Genomic DNA, 19665 nt, shown 5'->3' on the forward strand with positions numbered 1-19665 from the left:
GTCTATTTGGTAAAACTGAGGAAAATGGACCAAACTAGTTTCAAACTATGTAAGCAAATCAAAGTGGAAGATCTTGTAGCTAAACAGCATAAACACAACTTCATGTGTGTTCTGCCGTGACCCAACTCACTGACAAGTCATCACTCTATGACCCTTGTTTAACAGGCCACACAAAAGTAACTCTCCATTTCAGAATGAATTTGTAGTCCTTTCAAAAGTATAATTACCTATTTGCAAACACCCATATTCAACACTACAGATTGTTTCCCAGTAAGACTGAGTCATAGATGAAAACAATAAGACATAGATAAACGTTACTTTCTGTAAAATGTCTTCGACACACAGTAGCTACTCTTTGCATGGCACAATGCTCAAGATAAGAAACTAAATCCAGAGAAACATTCATTTCTTGTGTTTCTTTCACAGCATCCAATGCATTCATATCCATGCACTTGGTCAAAGTAAGCATTTGTGTGCCTCTGCACGTATACACACACAGCACTGAAAAATTAAACATTATTGAAAGCTTTACTTCAAAATATACTGATTTGGAGTGAGCATGATAGTTTGAGGGCATTCCCAGTCTGACAAAAATTGATGACAAAAAATCAACTAGTTAATTTTGCAAGTTTAAGTTGCTTTGGTTTAGATTATAAAAGCCAAGGCACTGCCTCCCTTAAATAGCATCAAGCCTGGTACATCAACTGAAGGTTGAAAGCACGGTATACTTGTTTTTTCTGGCCTCCTAATGAATTGTTATGCAAATCACTTCCCACAAGCCAGCATACCAGGAATCTCATGTAGCAAGCTCTACCCCCTCCTCCATGCTTCTCTGTTCTTCAGCATAGGAAAAATGATGATGATATCAAATGACTGGGGAGATGTAAGTTCCTGTATTAATCAAGATTCCTCTCTTAGCCATTACTTGTTATACAGTATGTTTTTGGTAAATAGCACTGTGTGGGATGCATACAACGCAATGCGTATGGATTCCGTAAGATGGTTACATACGTATAACAGTTACATATGTACAAAATAAACAAAGTGCTCTATAACATTCCAAAGATAAAAAGAGCCAGAACTTGGGGGCTATTTTTCTGCTTGTGACTTCAGAACACTTACCCTTCGATTTCCAAATTAAAAGCATCATGGAGAGATCACAGCTTCTCCTTCTCTATCAGAACATCTAAATCAAGCAGCAGTATTGTTTACTACTGGAAAGATTTGCTTGAGGCTACAGCCAAATCCAGGCCACTGCTTTGAGGCAGTAGCCCTTGTTCCCACTAAAGGTACAAGCTCGAACACTGGCAGAATCACACATGAAGCGCCCTCTTATATATCCATTTGTTCAAAACATCTAAAGTTAAAAGCAGTTCAGTTTGCTGTAATGCTGGTTATGAAACACATTCCCTAAAGGCCTACCAGGCCTGCTACAGATGGCCCATGAGCAACGATCCAAGGAAACAGGACTCAAAAGCTCACTATGCAGGTGAAACACACAGCTGAAAGCTTTCCAAAGAGTGCTTAGCATGTTGAAAAACATAAAAAGAATTTTTCAAAAAAGTTAAAAATGATCAAAGTTACATTAGTCTAAGAAGCAATATTTCAGAAGTTCATATTTGATTTGAAATAAATTCATAGCATGGGTTGAATCCTTGCAGAGTTTCATAATATGTTCTTCCTCTGGAGCAGGATAGACTCGCTCCTATTAGTGCTTTCATCTGAGACACAGTACATAAATAATAATGGAGAAGATTAAAAATGTAAGAACTTCCACTCCAGAAACATGAGTAGTCCATTATTTTTCTTGCTACATTAAAATGAACTCAATAGGGGTTTTCTTGTTGTTGCCTTTTTTACTTTTCAGTTCTGTGCTATGATGTTGTCAGATGAGAAAGAACTGCACGTTTTGCACTGCTGTGTCTTCTTATTTCCCTTCTCTTCTTCGTCCCCAACAAAGTTCAGTTCTCCCATACAAGGACGAAGCCAGAGTTAGTCCTGAGATGGGCAGGAAAAGCTGCAGTATCTATATTCTGGCATTGCTTCTAGATTTCAGAGTTGCTTCAAGCTCTCAATAGAATATTTAATCATCTTTGACTTTATAACATTCATAGACAGAGAATCATTGTACTGACATTAAATATTAATAAATTTCTCCTGCTCATCACAGTCTGGGTACATAACTTCACTCATTTTAAATTGAAAAGATTTCTTCCGAAAAACACACTCAGTGACTGAGGAATGCAAAAACTACAAAGTCAACAACAATGTCCACTTTTCTGGATTAAATACTACTATTGCCAATGTGTCCAAAGGAAATCAATGTCCAGGAAGCTTGTCCACATTTACTAGAAATATTAATTTGCTATGAAACAGAATCTGTGGTGCTGAGAGCTACCATTAAGTGCTTGTACACCACGTTTAATTCCTGAGAGTATTTTCAATATACAGATCAAAGGAAATACGAGAGGCATGCTCATCTCTGACATTAACCCTCCCAAAAATTCATCATAACTGTTACTTGCCAGAATTTTCTAGCTGGCAGTTTGGAAATACGTACCTTGAGAATGTGGTTTACCATTTAAGTAAATTATTAGGGAGCTAAGAGAAAAGGTTTTCAGTACTTTTGGGCTAATTCACTAATTTAAAAAATCATGTCTACAGAGATAAAAGCCCTAACATATGCCATAATCTGAAACTGAATAGTACCAGAACAGTGAAAAAACATACAAACATTAAAACTGTTTTAATAAAATGTTAAGTTCAGACCCTTCGTCAAAATGCAAGTATTGAGGAAATACAAGAAATGAGAGTCCAACAAATAGTGATAATTTAAATAAATATATTCCAAGGTAAGTGAAAGGCAGACTTTAATTTTAGAACTTGTGAATATTTAACTGACAGAACAATATCAGATTATCATATTGTACCACTTCAAGAAAGAATATTTCACTGCATAAAGAACAATACAAGGAATAAATTTTGTAGAATTCAGAAGCAACAAAGACATACGCTTTGCAAGTGCTCAGAATAGAAATAAATGTAAACTGCTGATTTTTCCCCCCCACTACCATATCTACAAAGTAATAATGTCTGCAAATAGCATGGCAAAAGAAAAAAATAAACTTCATTGCAGCTGACCACATAGACATCAGAAGTGACAGCTACATAAACCATAATCCTCAGCTTTTAACTGTCAAAATCTAGTGCTGCCAACTTGAGCATTCAATATAAATAAGGCTGCATATCCAAAATCAAATTGAGTTCACTGATCAGGTTGACAGTGTCATGCCTCCTAAAACTTTAAAAGCAATTGCACTAATCTGGGCCTCATGTTGCAGAGTACCCAACTTCCATCCATTCCCCTGCTTCTCTTGGAAGCCTCCTCCAGGCAGGCAGATGGCCAAGAAACTCCGTGAGGGGGTGGAGAAAGGATCCATGAAGGCAGGAATTTTTGAGAAATCAAGTTATAGGTATGCAATCTTATTTTTTCTCTTCTTCTAAATTGCTCCTTCAAAAGAGGAGGAGATTTGAAAGCACCAGTTACCAAAAAAGAAAGGTCAGAGCAAAGATTTGCAGAAAGGTTTGGTAAAACTGGTCAGCAGCAGGTTACTTATTTTTTTCTTCTAATTTATATAATAAAAAGACCAGAAGAGTCACAATCAGGAGAGAACTTTCCTCCTTAAATAGCACGAAGATCTGCCACAGTCATTCACTTTAATTAAATAATTTGTTGTGGCTAAACAGAAGCTAATGTCTTTCAGCTCCAAAACCATCTCTGCCTAAGTAAAAAGGCTGTATTGGGTCAAATAAAAGATCAAGGTAGCCCTCTAGCCTGTTTCAATAACACACTAAAATCAGAAAAGTATCTCAATAAATACCTAAGATCACAAACAACAGAATATTCTGCTATCCTCCAGTGATTTGGTGCAGGAAGATCTCCTGAGCTACTCATCGTCTTTGTGGTTAACAGACTTCCAAGTATTTCTCTTTTGTGAGTAAGCACACTTTCCCTTTGAACCCAGGCAAGTATCTACAAGAACTTGTGACAAATTTCCACTATTATCTTCAGCTGGTTTTGAATTTGCTGTCTGGCTAGTTTCTTTTGCCTGTCCCTAGTTTTTTTGCATTGAAAGAAACAAAACAATTGCCACTTATTTATTTTCACTGATGATTTACACATACCTACCATATTTCACTCATTATTAAACCCACCATATTTCCCTCCATCTTTAAAAGCATGAAAAGCACTATTTTACTTTGCTGCTCCTCATACACAGGCTTATCCTTGTCACCTCTGAGCTTTTTCAATTTCTTTACAACCCTCAAAATAGATGAAGGTACAGCTACAATATAAATCTATAGTGCAACCATATCTTGAATATTTCATCTTCCCTTTCATTGTTTACTCTTTTCTTTATCTGTACCAATCCTTTTGCTATTTATTTCTATTCAAGCAAGAGGACAGTATTTTCCTTACTCTACTTAGCTGTAGCCCCAGACGTTATTTTTTTCTAGTAGTAACAGCCATGACAGAGGTCATCACTTTATACTTAAAATTAGGATTATATGTTTTCACTCAATCATTTCATTTACATTTATTACACCAAATTTTATCTGAAAGGTTTTTACCAAGCCTTCCAGTCTCGTAAGATCCTTCTGCAATCCATCACAATTAGCCTTTGTTTTTTAACTAATTCAAATAAGTTGAGTATTATCAGCAAACTTTGACAGAGCATTGTTTACCTTCAATACAGATAAGTGAATGTATTAAGATACACAATCGCCAGCACACTCCTGTGACACTCCATGAGTGACCACCCTTCACTATGAAAATTGACTGTACACTCTTTACTGTTTCTTATCTTTCAATCAGTTATTAACCTTACTGAGGACTTCTCTGATCTGATCAACACTTAGGATTGTTTCATTGTTGTTTGCTTTAAAGAGTCTTATGGATGCCACTGAAAATTATATTTACTCTATCTTCCCTTCAAAGAGTTTCAATAAATTAATGAGGCATGACTGCTTCAAAAAAAAAAAAAAAAAAAAAAGGAAGAAAACTTATTCTTTCCCAGTATGGCAAATGGACATGTCCCAAAAATATTTATTATGCCTTCTACTAATTTATCCAGAACAAACCACAGGTGGGAGACACTCAGAAGACTAGTCCTGCACAAAAATCACAATCAACCTAGCAGCAGATCTTCCACGTTTGCCATACGAAGTGAGTTTCACATCAAGTTCACTGAATTTGTAATTATGATCTTCAACTTGCCATAAGATATGACAAGTCAGCCTAGGGGTGGTTCTAGCATGAGGTATTATCACTAAAACCAGTGGGGAACTCAAGTTCCAACCTTATTTATACCGGTCAGATCAGTACAACAGAGTAGAATGAACTATTCAGTGTTAAATGAACTTTCAAGGCTCTGAATGTATTCACGCAGTAGCAACCTCTGGTCTACCAGATCTGATCTACCAGATAGTCAGCGTCAGCCTTTAAAAGAGACTGAATTCACAAGTAAAGGCTCTAATTTCAAAAGGCACAAGAAAGAAGTAACTTCAGTTTGTTAAAGATGAACACAGCTGGTCACCTAAAGGCATTTAGGCAGTACCTACATCAATAAAATAAGTAAGTCCAGGTCACAGGCTTTATTACTGTCCTCTGTTCACTTTCAAGATTGGTCCTGTATTGAGTGGGAATCTGGGACAAGTGAGCTCCAAGGGTACTTTCCTACCTAAAGTCATTCTGTGATACCATTCATTTTTACCATTCAATTGTTAGTGTACTTCTTTCTCAGTATGATATTAGTTCATGCTCAGTTTTGGCCTGCTGTGCTCCTGAATGACAACACCTGAATGTGGTCTTCAGACCATATGGGCTGAGAACTGGTTCTAAAAGGCACGAAGAGACAGTATACTGTTTTGGAGGGAAGGAGTTTAACCATATAGATATGAGTTCTACTGGACAACTTAACATGCTGTGATAGATTTTCCTAATGATGTACCCTTAATTCTCAGAGCATAAATCTGAAGAAAAAAAAAAAATCAGACCTATGATACAGAATTTGTCAAAAATAATATATTAGAAATTTTTTCTGATCCATTTCTTGTCTTCAACTAGTACTTAACATTTCAAAAAAAAAACTAAACAAAGCACTGCCTAATTACTCCTCATAATAATTTCCAGGGAAAACGAAACAAACAAAAAAACACACAACACACCATTCTGTAAGTGCAGAGAATCTGAACAACAAGCATCACACTGACAAAGCAGATGCCTTGTATGAAATATCTCCAATAAGCATCAGATGTCACCTGTGACAGCTCTGCAATTAGAACCCCACAGCTCTTGGCTCTCAATCCCCCCATGTAAGTTTCCTGTAGGCAAAGAATTTTAATTCACTTACAAACTGAAAAATTTAACTCAAGTAATAAGTTATTTCAAAAATTAAAGCAAAAAATAAAAACAACCCCAACCCTATATTCAGCAATTTCATTCAGAAACAGAAAAGGAAGAAAGTTCTGTTCCAATCAGTTTATGGGATGACAAAATCAATTAGCTAAAAAAACGAAGATGAATAAATTCTTCTGATCAACTTTTTAATTGATCAAGTATTGGAATAGTTTACAGCAGTATACTATGAAAACATGTTTTCCTTACCCCATTTTCTTTTTGTGAAATAGGCATCAGCACTAGGGTCATTGAAGTGTCTGCTCATCATAGTCTCTCCTCCAGCATGAAAATCATATGCAAAAACAAGAGCTTAAAAAATAGAGGCATGTGACAATTACTAACTCCAGCATATTTTTAAAAAGTCACAACACATTAATTGGGAGGAAAAAAAAAAAAAGATATAAACTCACAATGTTCTCCAAATGCTTTAGTGGTAAACACTTCACGTAAGGTTACTATATTTGAGTGCTGAATTTTTTTCCACATGTCAACCAATACCATGCACTTCGTGTTAACAAGACGAAAACCTGGAAAAGATCAAAAAACATACTTAAATATGTTTGGGGAATGTTATTTTTGTTGGTTTTGTTATTGTTTTGGGGGTTTTTTTTCTACTATTATGTCTTCTAAAAATAGTGAAAAGTAATCAAACACTAAAATAAGACCAGCATGCTTAGGAGTGCCAGGTCTGTGGGAACCTCTTGCTCTCTTTACACCCACAGAATAATTCTATCAAAGCTGTTTCAAGCTCTACACGTAGAACATAAAAATATTTATTTAAACAAAAAATACCCCTGGCAATAAAAAAAAAAAAAAAAAAAAAGACTACTCAGTTTTTCTCACCATGTATCCTCCGAAGGCAATATGGCAGGTCATCTTTACTATTTACAGCTTTATAGCATGACGTAATGTACCCAAAGTTGCTTGTTTTCTGTATGCGATTGGGTGGTGGCAATGGTTCTAAAGGAAAGAGACTGTGGTAGCTGTCCACTTCTGCTGGAACTGCTAAATCAGTACATGCACAGAAATATATTAGATGTAAGTATATTTTGAAGGAATTATTACAAGAACAGAGAAAACAAAATCTGCTATGTCACTAACATCTAAATTCCATGCATCATTTTCTTTATATGCTCGTTAAGTAAAAATTCACTGCTTCTGCTTTAATACTGATACATCGGTTCCTGGAAGGGATTCCAAGAAGCTAAAATAAACGTCCTCATAAAAATAGTTGCATCAAGTAGAACATTGCATCTCTTCTGTTGATTTTATCTGCTGTTTTCTCACTCATCTTAAAAATTCATCCTTCTGAAGAACATTCCTCTGTTGTGTCTGTGGTATTTTTTCCTGCACAGACTCACAGATAAGCACCCATTTCCATACAGACTTCATTTCACTTGAAATAGAACCCTATTTCCATCACACGAAACAAACCTGAATCTTGTGTTGGAACATACTGGTTTAGTAAACAGAGGCACAGCAAGTTTACAAATCAGGTTAAGAGATTACAGTCCCAAGAAGAGATACACTTGTATGTCAGCTGGGTTAGTAAACTAAAATATATTTTAGACCGTATCATATTCACATTAAACACAAACTAAGAAGAATGCTGCAACCAAACACAGCAATCTGTTTAAAAACAGAGCTGGTTGTAAATTCTTCAAAAATCAAATTACAAGTAGTACATTTTTCTCACCTGCCAACAAGTACAAAACCTCTCTGATATACCAGCCAAATCACATTAAAACAATCAAGGTTGTTAATATAGCATTTGAAAACACTTATTAGGTATTCCTTTAAGAGGATTCACGTAGAAAATGATGCAATACTAATTTGCATAAGGCTCTATTGTCTAAATGATCTTCCCTTTTTCACTATTTCAAGTATTCCCAATCTTTACAGCGTTTCAAAACAGAATAGAATTAATTGAAAAGTGAACAGAAACAAGAAATAAATTTAGTATTTCCAAAATACTTTGGTTTTGGTTATCCACAACCCAGACTTCATTAAAAAAAATTAAGAACAGGAGAGTTATGTTTTTTTTGTTGTTGTTGGTTTGTTTCAAGCCACTGGTAACCACTGTTCTATACGCAAGACTACAGAACAACATGAATAATTATAAAAAATACTTACCAGGAATATCAGCCTGATCAACCTGGGCCATCGTTATTAGGTGTCTATTGATCAGTTCCTGAAGAACAAATTAGGTCAAGTTTTGAACACTAGCTTGAAAAGTTAATGACTTAAAAGTTAAACTCTTCAATGGAGGAGCTGCAAAAGACATTAGCCAGAACTAGCATTGACAGAGGTATCTACTACATTAAGGCAGAAGTGAATAGTAGTCTCAGCCAAGCCCTAAAAGAAGGGCTCATTAACTAACATCCTTCCTTTCAGTTAAAGGCTTTAAAACTAGATAGGATTACAGCTTAAAAGAATGCTATGCAAGAACTCATGCTAATATGTAATACACAAGTAAGAATACATACTCAAACAGGCAATCATGGCATGCAGATTAGACTACAATAACATATGCTGAAACCCACATCACAATTCTCTTGTACTCTATCCACCACAGGACTAAGTTTTTAAAATTCTCCATAGGGAAAACTGATTGCACAGCTGTTTAGTCATGATTTCTTTTCTGCTACTGCCAATTTCCTACATTTCTCCAAGATACATGATTTCACTTTAAATTCTCTTTTATCTTACCTGTCTGAGCTCATCTGCCATGAAGAAGGAAGGTGCATTTGCTTTTGGCTGCATATAAGCAACGTGAGGTGCAGCTGGATGGTAAATGTGGTAGTTTGGAAATACCTTGAAGTAAAAAAAAATATTAAGCAGTTTAAAATCCTTAAGCATAAGAAAAATAGAGTTTTGTCATCTTATTAGTTTAAGCTACTGAACTATAAAGTCTTCAGGCATAGAACATGTTACGAATACACTGTCAGGTGCATTACAATTTTCTTATGTGATACTCAATAAATGTGTGCCTTTGAAATCATTGGTAAGTACATACTTCACATTTTTTTTCTGTCTTTTCCCCTTCACTATAAATGCAACATTTCTTTAACCTATCAAACATGAAAGCAATTTGAAATAATCATTGATATTTTCTATGTATGTATTCACTGAGACATACATAAAATGTTCTCTAATTTTGCATTTTAAAAAATACAAAATATGTTGGTAAAGAGGTAAATGTAGAACAAAAAATCTTCAGTCTTTAGATTTCAGTGGTCTTGGAAAACAATCACAACATTGAAAAGGCTAAATCTTCACATAGAAAAAGTGTTTCAGAAAATTACAAATAACTAGTATAGCATTAACCAATTCTGTCTTTGTAAATTTCATGTACTTTTGCACTAAAACCAAACATACCATTCCTGTGAGAGGTGCTGGAGTTGTATCAGTATAGAAGTATGTTGTTCCACCCACTGTTTCCTTCTGGATCACCTGGCCAGTAGATGGAGGCTGAGAGACAGCGTTAGCAACAGAAGCAGAGGCACTAGTAGGCACCATATAGTTTGCTGGGTTAGGAGTATGACTTCTTCGTCGAGGAGCAGGAGATGTATGAGGAGTTATTTTGGGGGAATGAAGAGGAGAAGATCCCGCTGATAGTGACATTCCTTAGAGAAAAGAAGAACATATTCTCAATCAAATCTTTGTTGTTGCTTTCTTTTTTTCTTTAATTTGAAAAAATCCTTTACTACACACACTTCAAAACTGAATAATATTCCAAGCAGATGAGAGGCTTAAGGATGTTCACATCTTTATGAAGAGTTAAAGGTAAAACATTAACATCAAGATTGGAATAGACATTTCCTTGAGAAGTCTTTCAGTTCAGAGAGAAAAGGCTTGAGAACTTACAACCTTCATATTAAGAACTGAAAAATATAGATAGAAAGAGGAGAGATGAACTGAATTCATGCTTTGTCTAGAAGAAGAAAGTTTATTAAACTATATGGAAAAAATATTAATAACTGTGGTAAGTGAATGTTTACATAAGTCAGAGGAACAGTCAGTGAAGCTTGCCAAGCTATAACTCATTTGTCCCAATTACATATTCCTGCTACTAGAAGTACAACGAGGAATGACTATTATGAGTTAGCTCTCCGATGATTACAGAACACAAATAAGCAATAAGAAATAAACTACTACTAATCATTTCAGAGAAACCTATTCTCCTGTCATAATCAAATAAAAATCCAGTCTTTTCAAGAACTATTTGATATGTAAGGATAGGTAACTTCCCAGAATGAGATCGGCAAGGTATTCATACAGGCATTTGAAAATTTTCTCAAAGTTATTCTCTTGATTGCTGTTTACAGTAAGTTTAGTGAAAGGCAGGCAACTAAACTGAAGCTTCAGTTTAGATTCTAAACACAGTGTGTCAGTAAGGGGGAAAAAAGGGCAACCTGCACTATGTACATAATTTTAATCAACAAAAATTTGTTTGGTTGTATCTTTCAAGAGTTATACTATAAACAAATTCTCAGGTACACCTATTTATAATAGTTTATGATCTGCTGAAGAGACCACCCTTTAGAAAACTTGTAACATCACTAGCAGAAGATACCCGTTATCGTGGTGTTTCAACTAATACAAAGGGAAGCACTTCTGAAGTTTTCTGTTGCTCCATTCAGATTGGACTGTACATTTGCTTCTTTGAGTCATATGTATATTAGTCATCCCTTTCAAACTTCTGCTGAAAGATTTTTTTCTTGAGCAACTAATATAGGCAGTTCTTACAGATACAATTTCAAACATTTTTTCAACTCTGAAACTTAGTTTCTTAAAATGTATTCCTGCTGAAGCATAGTTACAAATATAAACCCTTTATGTCTTTGAGCATTAATGGAATGAAAGGGAGATGATCAGTTATAGGAATCCTTTCAAATGCCCTTCTGATCTCTTGATAAATGTCATTTCAGAAGGAACTTGAAAGTTTAACAAAAGTCATCTGGCAGACAGAACATATGGGCTATTCATTTGCCAACACATATAATCTGTTCAAGATATGAAACAAAATTGATTAAATTTCATTTTCATGCTACTAGAACACCACTGCATGGGTTACAAGAAGTTTGCTGCTATTTAGTACTGTGGTAGGTCTCAGCAGGCAGAGGCAGCAAATATCCAAGATGATAGATATCTTTGAGAGACCTGCATAAAATTCTGCAGTCTGAGTACATAAGTATTAACAATTAAAACCCGTTTAAGTCACACACAACAAAATTTTATAGTGGAGCTGATGCAGAGCTAAATATTTATGGAAATAATAATTAAGGTGCACAAACTCAAGCAGATCTCATCAGCTTCATGAGGATTTCAACCAGTTAAAACCTTATTTATATTAATATTTAACCAAAACAAAACAGGATGAGATAGCAGAGCACAATCTAAACACCCAGGGAAGGCAGCAGGTGGAAATTACTGCAGGAAAGAAAATGAAAATGGCTGCATTAAAAGGTAAACACATATTCCTACTGACTCACGCTGAAGGAAAAAGACAGTACTGAGCACAATGGTAAAATTGTGGTCAATGTGGAGAACACCTCAATGGAATTAGATCAGCTGACTTACTTCAATAGCGCGTTTTTATGTAAGTATATAATCATGAATATATAAGAAAAAAGAGGATTTAATATAATTACAATTATATTTCTAATTAAAATTATATTTTATATAATTGCACCATGACCCTGACCAAAAAAGTAACATTTTTAAGCTTTCTGTATGACTTTAAAGTTCCCTACATCAAAATTCAAATGCCAATAGGATTACTAGGTCAAACACTAAAACAGGCATGTCAAATTGTTCTTCCTGAGTCTATTATACTACTAGATGGCCCTCAATTCCTTCTGTTAGTGAATCTTAAAAAGAGAGTAAATACTTCCTTAAAAGGCAAGCTGCTAGGAAAAAAAGAGCTCCTCTTGCTTCAAACTTTAAAAAATGACATCAAGGTATCACACCAACATGGAAATGGTTGTAGGTTTTCCAACTGTTTGCCAGATTGACTGCGATAGCACAGGTTACCTACATGTACCTGTAACCCTGCTGTTCGACTGCTGACATAGAGAAAGATTATTTGCACAGAAGAATTAAGCTAGCCCTCTCTATTGTTGCATTTTCTCTTCTCGCAACGTTTTTTACTTTTGAATTTTCATTGAGACTGAAGAAAGAGGGAACTTAAGGAAAGGTTGGGAGACAGTTATCTCAGTGGCATTTTATTTCACTGTTTTAGTATTCTATTAAAAGCTGGAGACTGAGATGAAGACTGATTGTTGAGATTATACTTGAAAGCACTTATCTAAGAAATGCGATGATACACGTGTAGAAGTAGGGGTAGGTGTTCAGGTGTGGATATAATAGGTTAGCTTCTGGTTGTCACTTCCTACAGTATTCCTGCAGTGTATTTTTTCCACTTAACAAGACAGGTGGAAAAAATATTTTCAAGAGACAATCAATTTTGTGAAGAGTTACCTATAAAATACTAGGGTGCCAAAAATGTTTTTGTTTTACACCTACCTTTAGGGAGGTCTCAGATTAGATAGATGAGATCATTTAAAATTTTTCCATCCTCAAGAGGGAAATCAAAGAATTGCTCTCTACTTTGTAATAGATGAATTAAACTATGGCTCTTCTAAAAAAGTTATTCCTACTACATTTCCTTATTTAAAGAAAAATATTAATTCCTTACAAAATACAGGAAGAAATTTCATGCAAAAGCTGGAGTCTTGTTTCATGTTTCATGAAAGTTATATTCCACTGGAGAATATACACAATTTAACTGGAAGGAGACTTCTCTTTATTTAAAGAACTCTTGCAAACTCTTTACACTGGTAAGCAAAATCAAACTCAACCAATAACATGCACTTCAATGGCAATCTCCAAACATCTTTAATTCTGTATTTTGTTATCTATTATGACATAGATGGTGACATTTCCCCATGCATAAATACCACTTTCTTATTTAAGAACTTAGGAGGTGATCTTCTGAAAGGACTAAGTCACCTTAAAGTAGCAAAAATTGGGGGTTTTGTGGTTTTTTGTTTTATTTTGTTTTCTGGAGGGTATATACTATTGAGAGCTAAATCTCTTAAATAAAAACAAATATCTGTGGATATTATTTACACTGCATACTTAAGTTCAGAACATTCTGCACTCAGCGTAGAGAAAGAAGCTTCTACAAAAATTCAAAGCACCCGACTCAGACCCCTGGCTTTAAACTCATATTCTTGGCAACTATACAAAAATAACAAGAATACAAGCCAATCTTGCCTGAAGTTAGCTTTTACAAGGATTCCCCCACCCCTCTTCTCCTGAGGAAACATTAGTATTTGAGCCTAGATCATTTTCCGTATTGGCATGTGCATTTCAAGGACCTCAAACTGTTGTAAGAACTTCTTTCATCAACAGCATTACTTATCCTTTCAAGTATTACTTACAGATAGTAAAGAAATTGGACTGTGAAGGATCCCTCTGAGATCCCACTGGACACTTTCCAAAAGTGGACCATTTTACTGTATTCTATTAAATCCTTTATATACTTTTCAATCCAGGTGATAAGGCTGAGAGGCATATAAACACAACAGTTTTCCAATAAGACTGCACAGCACAATACAGTATGAAATCAGACACAGTACTGCATCATATTCATTTGTTCAGCAGAAGTATCAATCACCTTCCTAGTCTGTTTCAATTGTTGTACCACTGCACTATTTAAATGCTGACTGATGTGATACTGACACTGATTTTTATTCCTTATTATCAGGAAAGCCTGAAGTTCCATTGCATGGAGGGCAATTGTCAGTACTAGTTTTAAAAACGAAAAAGTTACAATATTTGCCCTTTTAATTTTGGTAGTTACCTAATGCTTTTTGTTCCTTGCCACAGGTTTAAGAACATAAAGAAGTTTGCTAGAGAGTCTGAGATATGTAACATCCAGCTCTGCTCATCTTCGCATCTTGCAACTATTTCATTTTTCTACAGAGTAAATATTAGGAATTTCTGATCTTAAGCAGTTAACAGATCCATGGACAATTTGAACTTAAAAAAAAATTGTCAAAATTCTATACACAGAAGTTGATATTGAAAGTGACATAACAATGATATGGTAGATACAAGTAAGAGTTAACGGATACTTTGCAAGGCAAGTGATTTTGGTATAAGCTAATATTCTACTTTTGTTATTGAGCAAAATTTAAGCCCACATGTATATCAGTAACACTGAAAATAATTGTCTAATTTACATCCTCTAGAAATAAATCAGTAGGGCAGACCAATGCATGGTAATACATATTCTCTGCAGCCTGTCTCTAGACCAGAGGTAGTTTAAAGCTATGCCAGGTATTGCTCTATCATGGACAGCATAGAGTAGAGTGTGTTATAATTCAGCACCTCTTTTCCTCCAAAAATGAATAGTAAATTAGTCTGAGGTAATCTCAGTGCTGCTGTGCCCAAATGAATTTCAGAGTCTGCAGTTTGATTTTCATAGAATCACAGAATCATTTGATTCAGGACCCTTAAAGGTCATCTAGTCCAACCCCCCTGCAACGACTGTAGGGATGCCTACAGCTCCATCAGGTTGCTCAGATCCCTGTTCAGCCTGCCTTTGAACATCTCTAGAGACAGGGCATCCAGCAGCTCTCTTGGCAACCTGTGCCAGTGCCTCACCACCCTCACCGTAGAAAACTTCTTCCTTACATCCAGTCTAAATCTCCCCTCCTTTAGTTTGAAACATTTCCCCTTATCCTGTCAGCTTCTTCAGTTTCATTCTACTAGATTAATCTCAAGTTCCTTTCACTTTCATATGCCCAAAGACTTGCTCAAAATTAAGAGCAAAAGTAGAAGGTAGCCAGACTTACACACTATAAACCTGATTATAAGTTTGACAAGATTATTTTCAGCGTACTTAAAAGTTAAAAGAAGCAAATGTACTGTAAATCATTACTCTCAACTTACCTGGTGCTAGCCCAGCAGCAGCAGGATTTCCCATGGAGGGATGAGAGAACAAGGCTTGAGAGAAGGCAGACATACTTGACTGGGATACACTACTCAGCCTGGAGGTTGATCCTCCTTTAGGAATAAATTCATTTGCAGTGGGGTTTGGTGTCTGTATGAAAACAAATGTAAATTAAATGTTTATTTTAAACATGAATAGATAGACAATGCCTACTTGGTAGAAAACACTTTCTAGGCAGGCCTACTGAACGCAGAGGATATTTAAACTATGTACAACTTGCTGACAAGAAATGCAGACACAGGAAGCTGGTCTGCATGAAAGGTTATAAATGTTTTTCTATATTACATGTGAAGTAAAGTTAGCAAGACTTCCATATGAAGAGCTGATTTAACACAAACACTTTGCAAAAAGGCTTTCCAGTAGCATTATACAATAAAGTTGGAGAACTGATTTGACAGTGAGAAGGCCTCACCACTACTGCAGACTGTCCTTAAGTGACTTTAGAAAATCCACTGAAAAGTAGCAATTCCAACTTAAAGCAATAGAAGAACCCACCATGTTCCTATTCTATGAAAAGAACCTCTGTTTTAATGACATATTTCACTTATATAACACCTTTAATAACGAGCTTAAATTTGGTACAGCAGAAACAAAAAAAGTAAATGTCAAACATTCATTATTTACTAATGAATACATAAAAAATAGAACAAACTTTCGATATCTCTTAAAATCTGTGCATGATTTTTGTTGGGTTTTTTTTTGGGGGGGAGGGTTGGGCAGGGAGAGGAGGCATGAGGACTTCAGGGGAAAAAAATTACAGCTCAGAAGGCAAAAATCTTAGTACTGAACAGCAAGTTACACTAGACATTAATGGAAGAAAATAGAAGACAAGAAATAAAATATTACATGAAAATTATTTTGTAATTAAGTATTAAACATCAAAGTTCAGTTTACAAGGTCACTTTAAGCATTCCTCTCAAAACCACCTTAACAAAACAAGGTAAAGTAGAAGACAGTAATCATTTTAGGTAGACAAAGGATGCTGCTAAAATAATCCACGGTGGTTTTCTAAAGCAAATGGTACTGGATCAACATGGTTTTAAGCAGATTTAAAGCAACTAAAAAAAACTTCTATTTTCACCAACTTAAGTCAGAACTTAAGTCAGTGCCAAATTAGAAAAGTGGGATTACGAAACACTAATTTAGTGCAGGAAAAAAAAACCACAAAAAAGTACTTTCAAATATCTTCATTTCAAAAGGACATTAAATGTAATACTAATGTATTTCAAATAATTGAAAAAGTAAGAGGATTCTAAAATCTGTAAAACTGAAGAGGATGCTCAGGTTTAAAAGCAAATAGTAAGAATGTTTTGCCTTGGGCCACACAACCATTGGCCACCTCATTATGTCACATAATGGTCATTCTAAATGCACGTTTGTCTGAATATTAAAGAATTGCCGTAACCAATTATGCAGACTAGTGAATTAAAACACTTAGGAGGTACACAGACAAAAAGTTCATAGAAGCCTTTAAAAAAAAAAAAAAAAAAGGACTTAAGAAAAGCTTGCAAAGGTTTAGACAAATGAAGCCACAGAAAAAGAAGGCACGTGGATTTGTACAACCCAGAAATGTAACCAAGCAACTAATATGTTTAAAATCAAAAGCTAATATTCTGGACTTATTCCTGTACTTAAACTTCAGATAATTAAGAGAATTACACTCCTTGGGGAAAAAAAAAATCTGCTGTGCAACAATTCAGACAATTCTACACTGAAACTGGAGAAAAATGACAGAAGTGACAGAGTTGAGTATAATTTGTCCACACAGTGACACACTGAAAATTCATCTAACACAGCAATTGCAACAGCAAAGGACAGAATCTTATCAAAAACATGGCAGTTCAAACAATTATATGAAACCTAAGATTTTCGCTGTTAAAACTAGCCCTGGAACATCCACAGATCTACCACGTACAAAAAAACTCATCAACTAAAAACAGGGGCAGGAGATGGTAAACAATGCGGAAAATGCAAGTGGAGAAAAAAGACACCTGCTGGAAAACATTCTCAGCCTTTAATGGAGCAACTGAGAGAGTTTCCAAGATCCCAAGCATACCAACTCTGGCTACTTTCACTAAATCAATTCAATTGATGCCTATAGGACAGAACTTCTTAATTCTAAACACATTCAGTTAAGTGCTCATACACACTTGCAGTTTTGTTCTGTAGAACAGTCACCTAGATATTCTTCATCATTTTACAGTGGAAGGACTTGAGAACTGTAAGTGGCAGATCATAGAAAGATTTGGCTTGGAAGGGACCTTACAACCACCCAGCCCCAACTCCCTGCTGTGGGCTGGCTGCCATGCAGCAGCTCAGGCTGCCAAGGGTCCCATTCAACCCAGCCTTCAACACCTCCATGAATGGGACATCCACAGCTTCTCTGGACAACCTGTGCCAGTGCCTCATCACTCTCTAAGGGAAAAAATTTCTCCTAACATATAACCTAATCTTCCATCTTTTAGTTTAAAGCCATTCCCCCTTGTCCTGTCATTAGCAGGCCATGTAAAAAGTCTATATTTTTCACAAGCTCCCTTTGTAACGAGGTCTCCCCAGAGCCTTCTCCAAGCTGAACAAGCCCAGCTCCCTCAGCATTTGTTCATAAGAGAGGTGTTCATCTTCATAACCCTCCTCAGGATGCTCTCCAACAGCCCTGCATCCTTCCTATGCTAGGAACCCCAGGCCTAGACACACTACTGCAGGTGTGGACTCATGAGGGCAGAGTTGATAGGAACAACTGCCTTCCTCACCCTATTGGAATGTCTTTGTGTATTCATACTGAAGAGTGAAATCTAGGCATTCACCTGAGCAGGCTGGATTATGCTGTAGAATCTAGCAACTGTGGTTCAGAAATCTGATGGAAATTCAGTTTGTGTTGCATTTTTTAGTGTCACAATTCAGCATCAGAAACATTGCCAGATAAGATTGACATATCTAGAAAACTATTTATATAAATGTTCTCATTGAAAACAGCTTTGATTTATACAGCATTTGTACAGTAGAAAAGCCTGTTTATTTCTCCATTAAGTTACAAAGTTGTAACCCAAAACTTTTTCCATTATTCAATAAATTGTTTAAAAATTAACTTATTGTAAAAAATGTAAAAATTTTCCACATTCAAACTGTCTTCTAAATACAGAAAAAAATATCTGAGTTTCAGATCCACCATCCAAAAGAAAATAATCCAAGCAGTACAATAAAATTTTAATAATTTGTGATCAAAAATAGAAATGCTTTATCAAAATTTGAAGCTTATGCCCTAGGCTATGTTTTGATGCACGTCGTGTTTATTTGCAGTTGCAGCTCTTAAAGAACTTTTCTAAATGCATACAAGTTTTCATGTGAACTAAACCACATTTTCCTGAGCTGTGCTCCCAACAGAATAAAGCATATCCCAAATACATCTATAGCATTTAGAGGATGGAATATAACCAAGTTAACTGTTCAATCTTTTCAATACTTCTCAAACACCGTAGACAACATTTTGTACCAATGAACACATAAACATGCAAAAACCAGGAAGCATTGTTCTTAATGGCCAACAAAGTGACATTCCTGGTCCTGAAGGATATCCCACTCTGACACTAGAAGTTTAAATTCTAGTCTTAGTTTTACATTACAATCAGCAGTAGACTTGAAAATATCAGTCTAAAGGATGAACAAGCTTTAAATTATACTGAACATTTTTTACAGTTTTCCTGATAGAATCTTACTACCAAGCTTCAAGAGGAGAATGAATAAAAATTCTTACATCTTGATAAGAACAAAGATAACCTATACCTAATTAATTTTCATCATTCAGCATTATGCTTAAATTCCCTACATGCTCAGTTTTATGACAGATTTCACTTAGTTACATTAAAATGAAGAAATAATAACAAATTTCTTCATGCTAGACTAGGCTTAAAGTTTTAAGTCTGAGAAAACCAGGACTTGTGAAAGAGAAAATTGGTACTGAAGACTTAAATGTTGTGAGTAATTCAATGAAAGGATATGCACAGAGGACTCGGAGGACATGTAATGAATTACGTATTAAGCTGATGTAAAAAATAAAAGAAAAACAAAAACAAGAAGCAGCCAGCACTGTGCATTATGCAAGAAGGGAAAGACTGCACCTTCCAGCTTCAGGTGCACGTCCTACAGAGAGGCACGCACAAAAATGATTCGTTTTCATTTCAAT

At 35.5% G+C, this 19665-nt stretch overlaps 1 protein-coding gene across 6 annotated transcripts in view; it reads right to left on the reverse strand.

Moving 5' to 3' along the window:
* Window positions 1-19665, reverse strand: part of PAN3 (poly(A) specific ribonuclease subunit PAN3) — a 75444-nt gene that overhangs the window by 15960 nt on the left and 39819 nt on the right. For 5 of the 6 annotated variants that reach the window (XR_016463219.1, XM_090133731.1, XM_090133699.1 and 2 more), the window contains 7 exons: window positions 15425-15575; window positions 9839-10086; window positions 9170-9274; window positions 8594-8651; window positions 7304-7465; window positions 6871-6987; window positions 6668-6769 (listed from right to left, as the gene is read on the reverse strand). Coding sequence is in view for 5 of the 6 variants with exons in the window: in XM_090133731.1 (XP_089989857.1) it covers window positions 6668-6769; window positions 6871-6987; window positions 7304-7465; window positions 8594-8651; window positions 9170-9274; window positions 9839-10086; window positions 15425-15575 (943 nt within the window). In the remaining variant the exon portion in view is untranslated. The remainder of the gene's footprint in view (window positions 1-6667; window positions 6770-6870; window positions 6988-7303; window positions 7466-8593; window positions 8652-9169; window positions 9275-9838; window positions 10087-15424; window positions 15576-19665) is intronic. The other variant, XM_090133709.1, reaches the window with a different exon arrangement.

The sequence above is a fragment of the Phasianus colchicus genome, chromosome 1, assembly GCF_987193195.1.
Source record: "Phasianus colchicus chromosome 1, bPhaCol1.hap1.1, whole genome shotgun sequence".
Classification (NCBI taxonomy): domain Eukaryota; kingdom Metazoa; phylum Chordata; class Aves; order Galliformes; family Phasianidae; genus Phasianus; species Phasianus colchicus.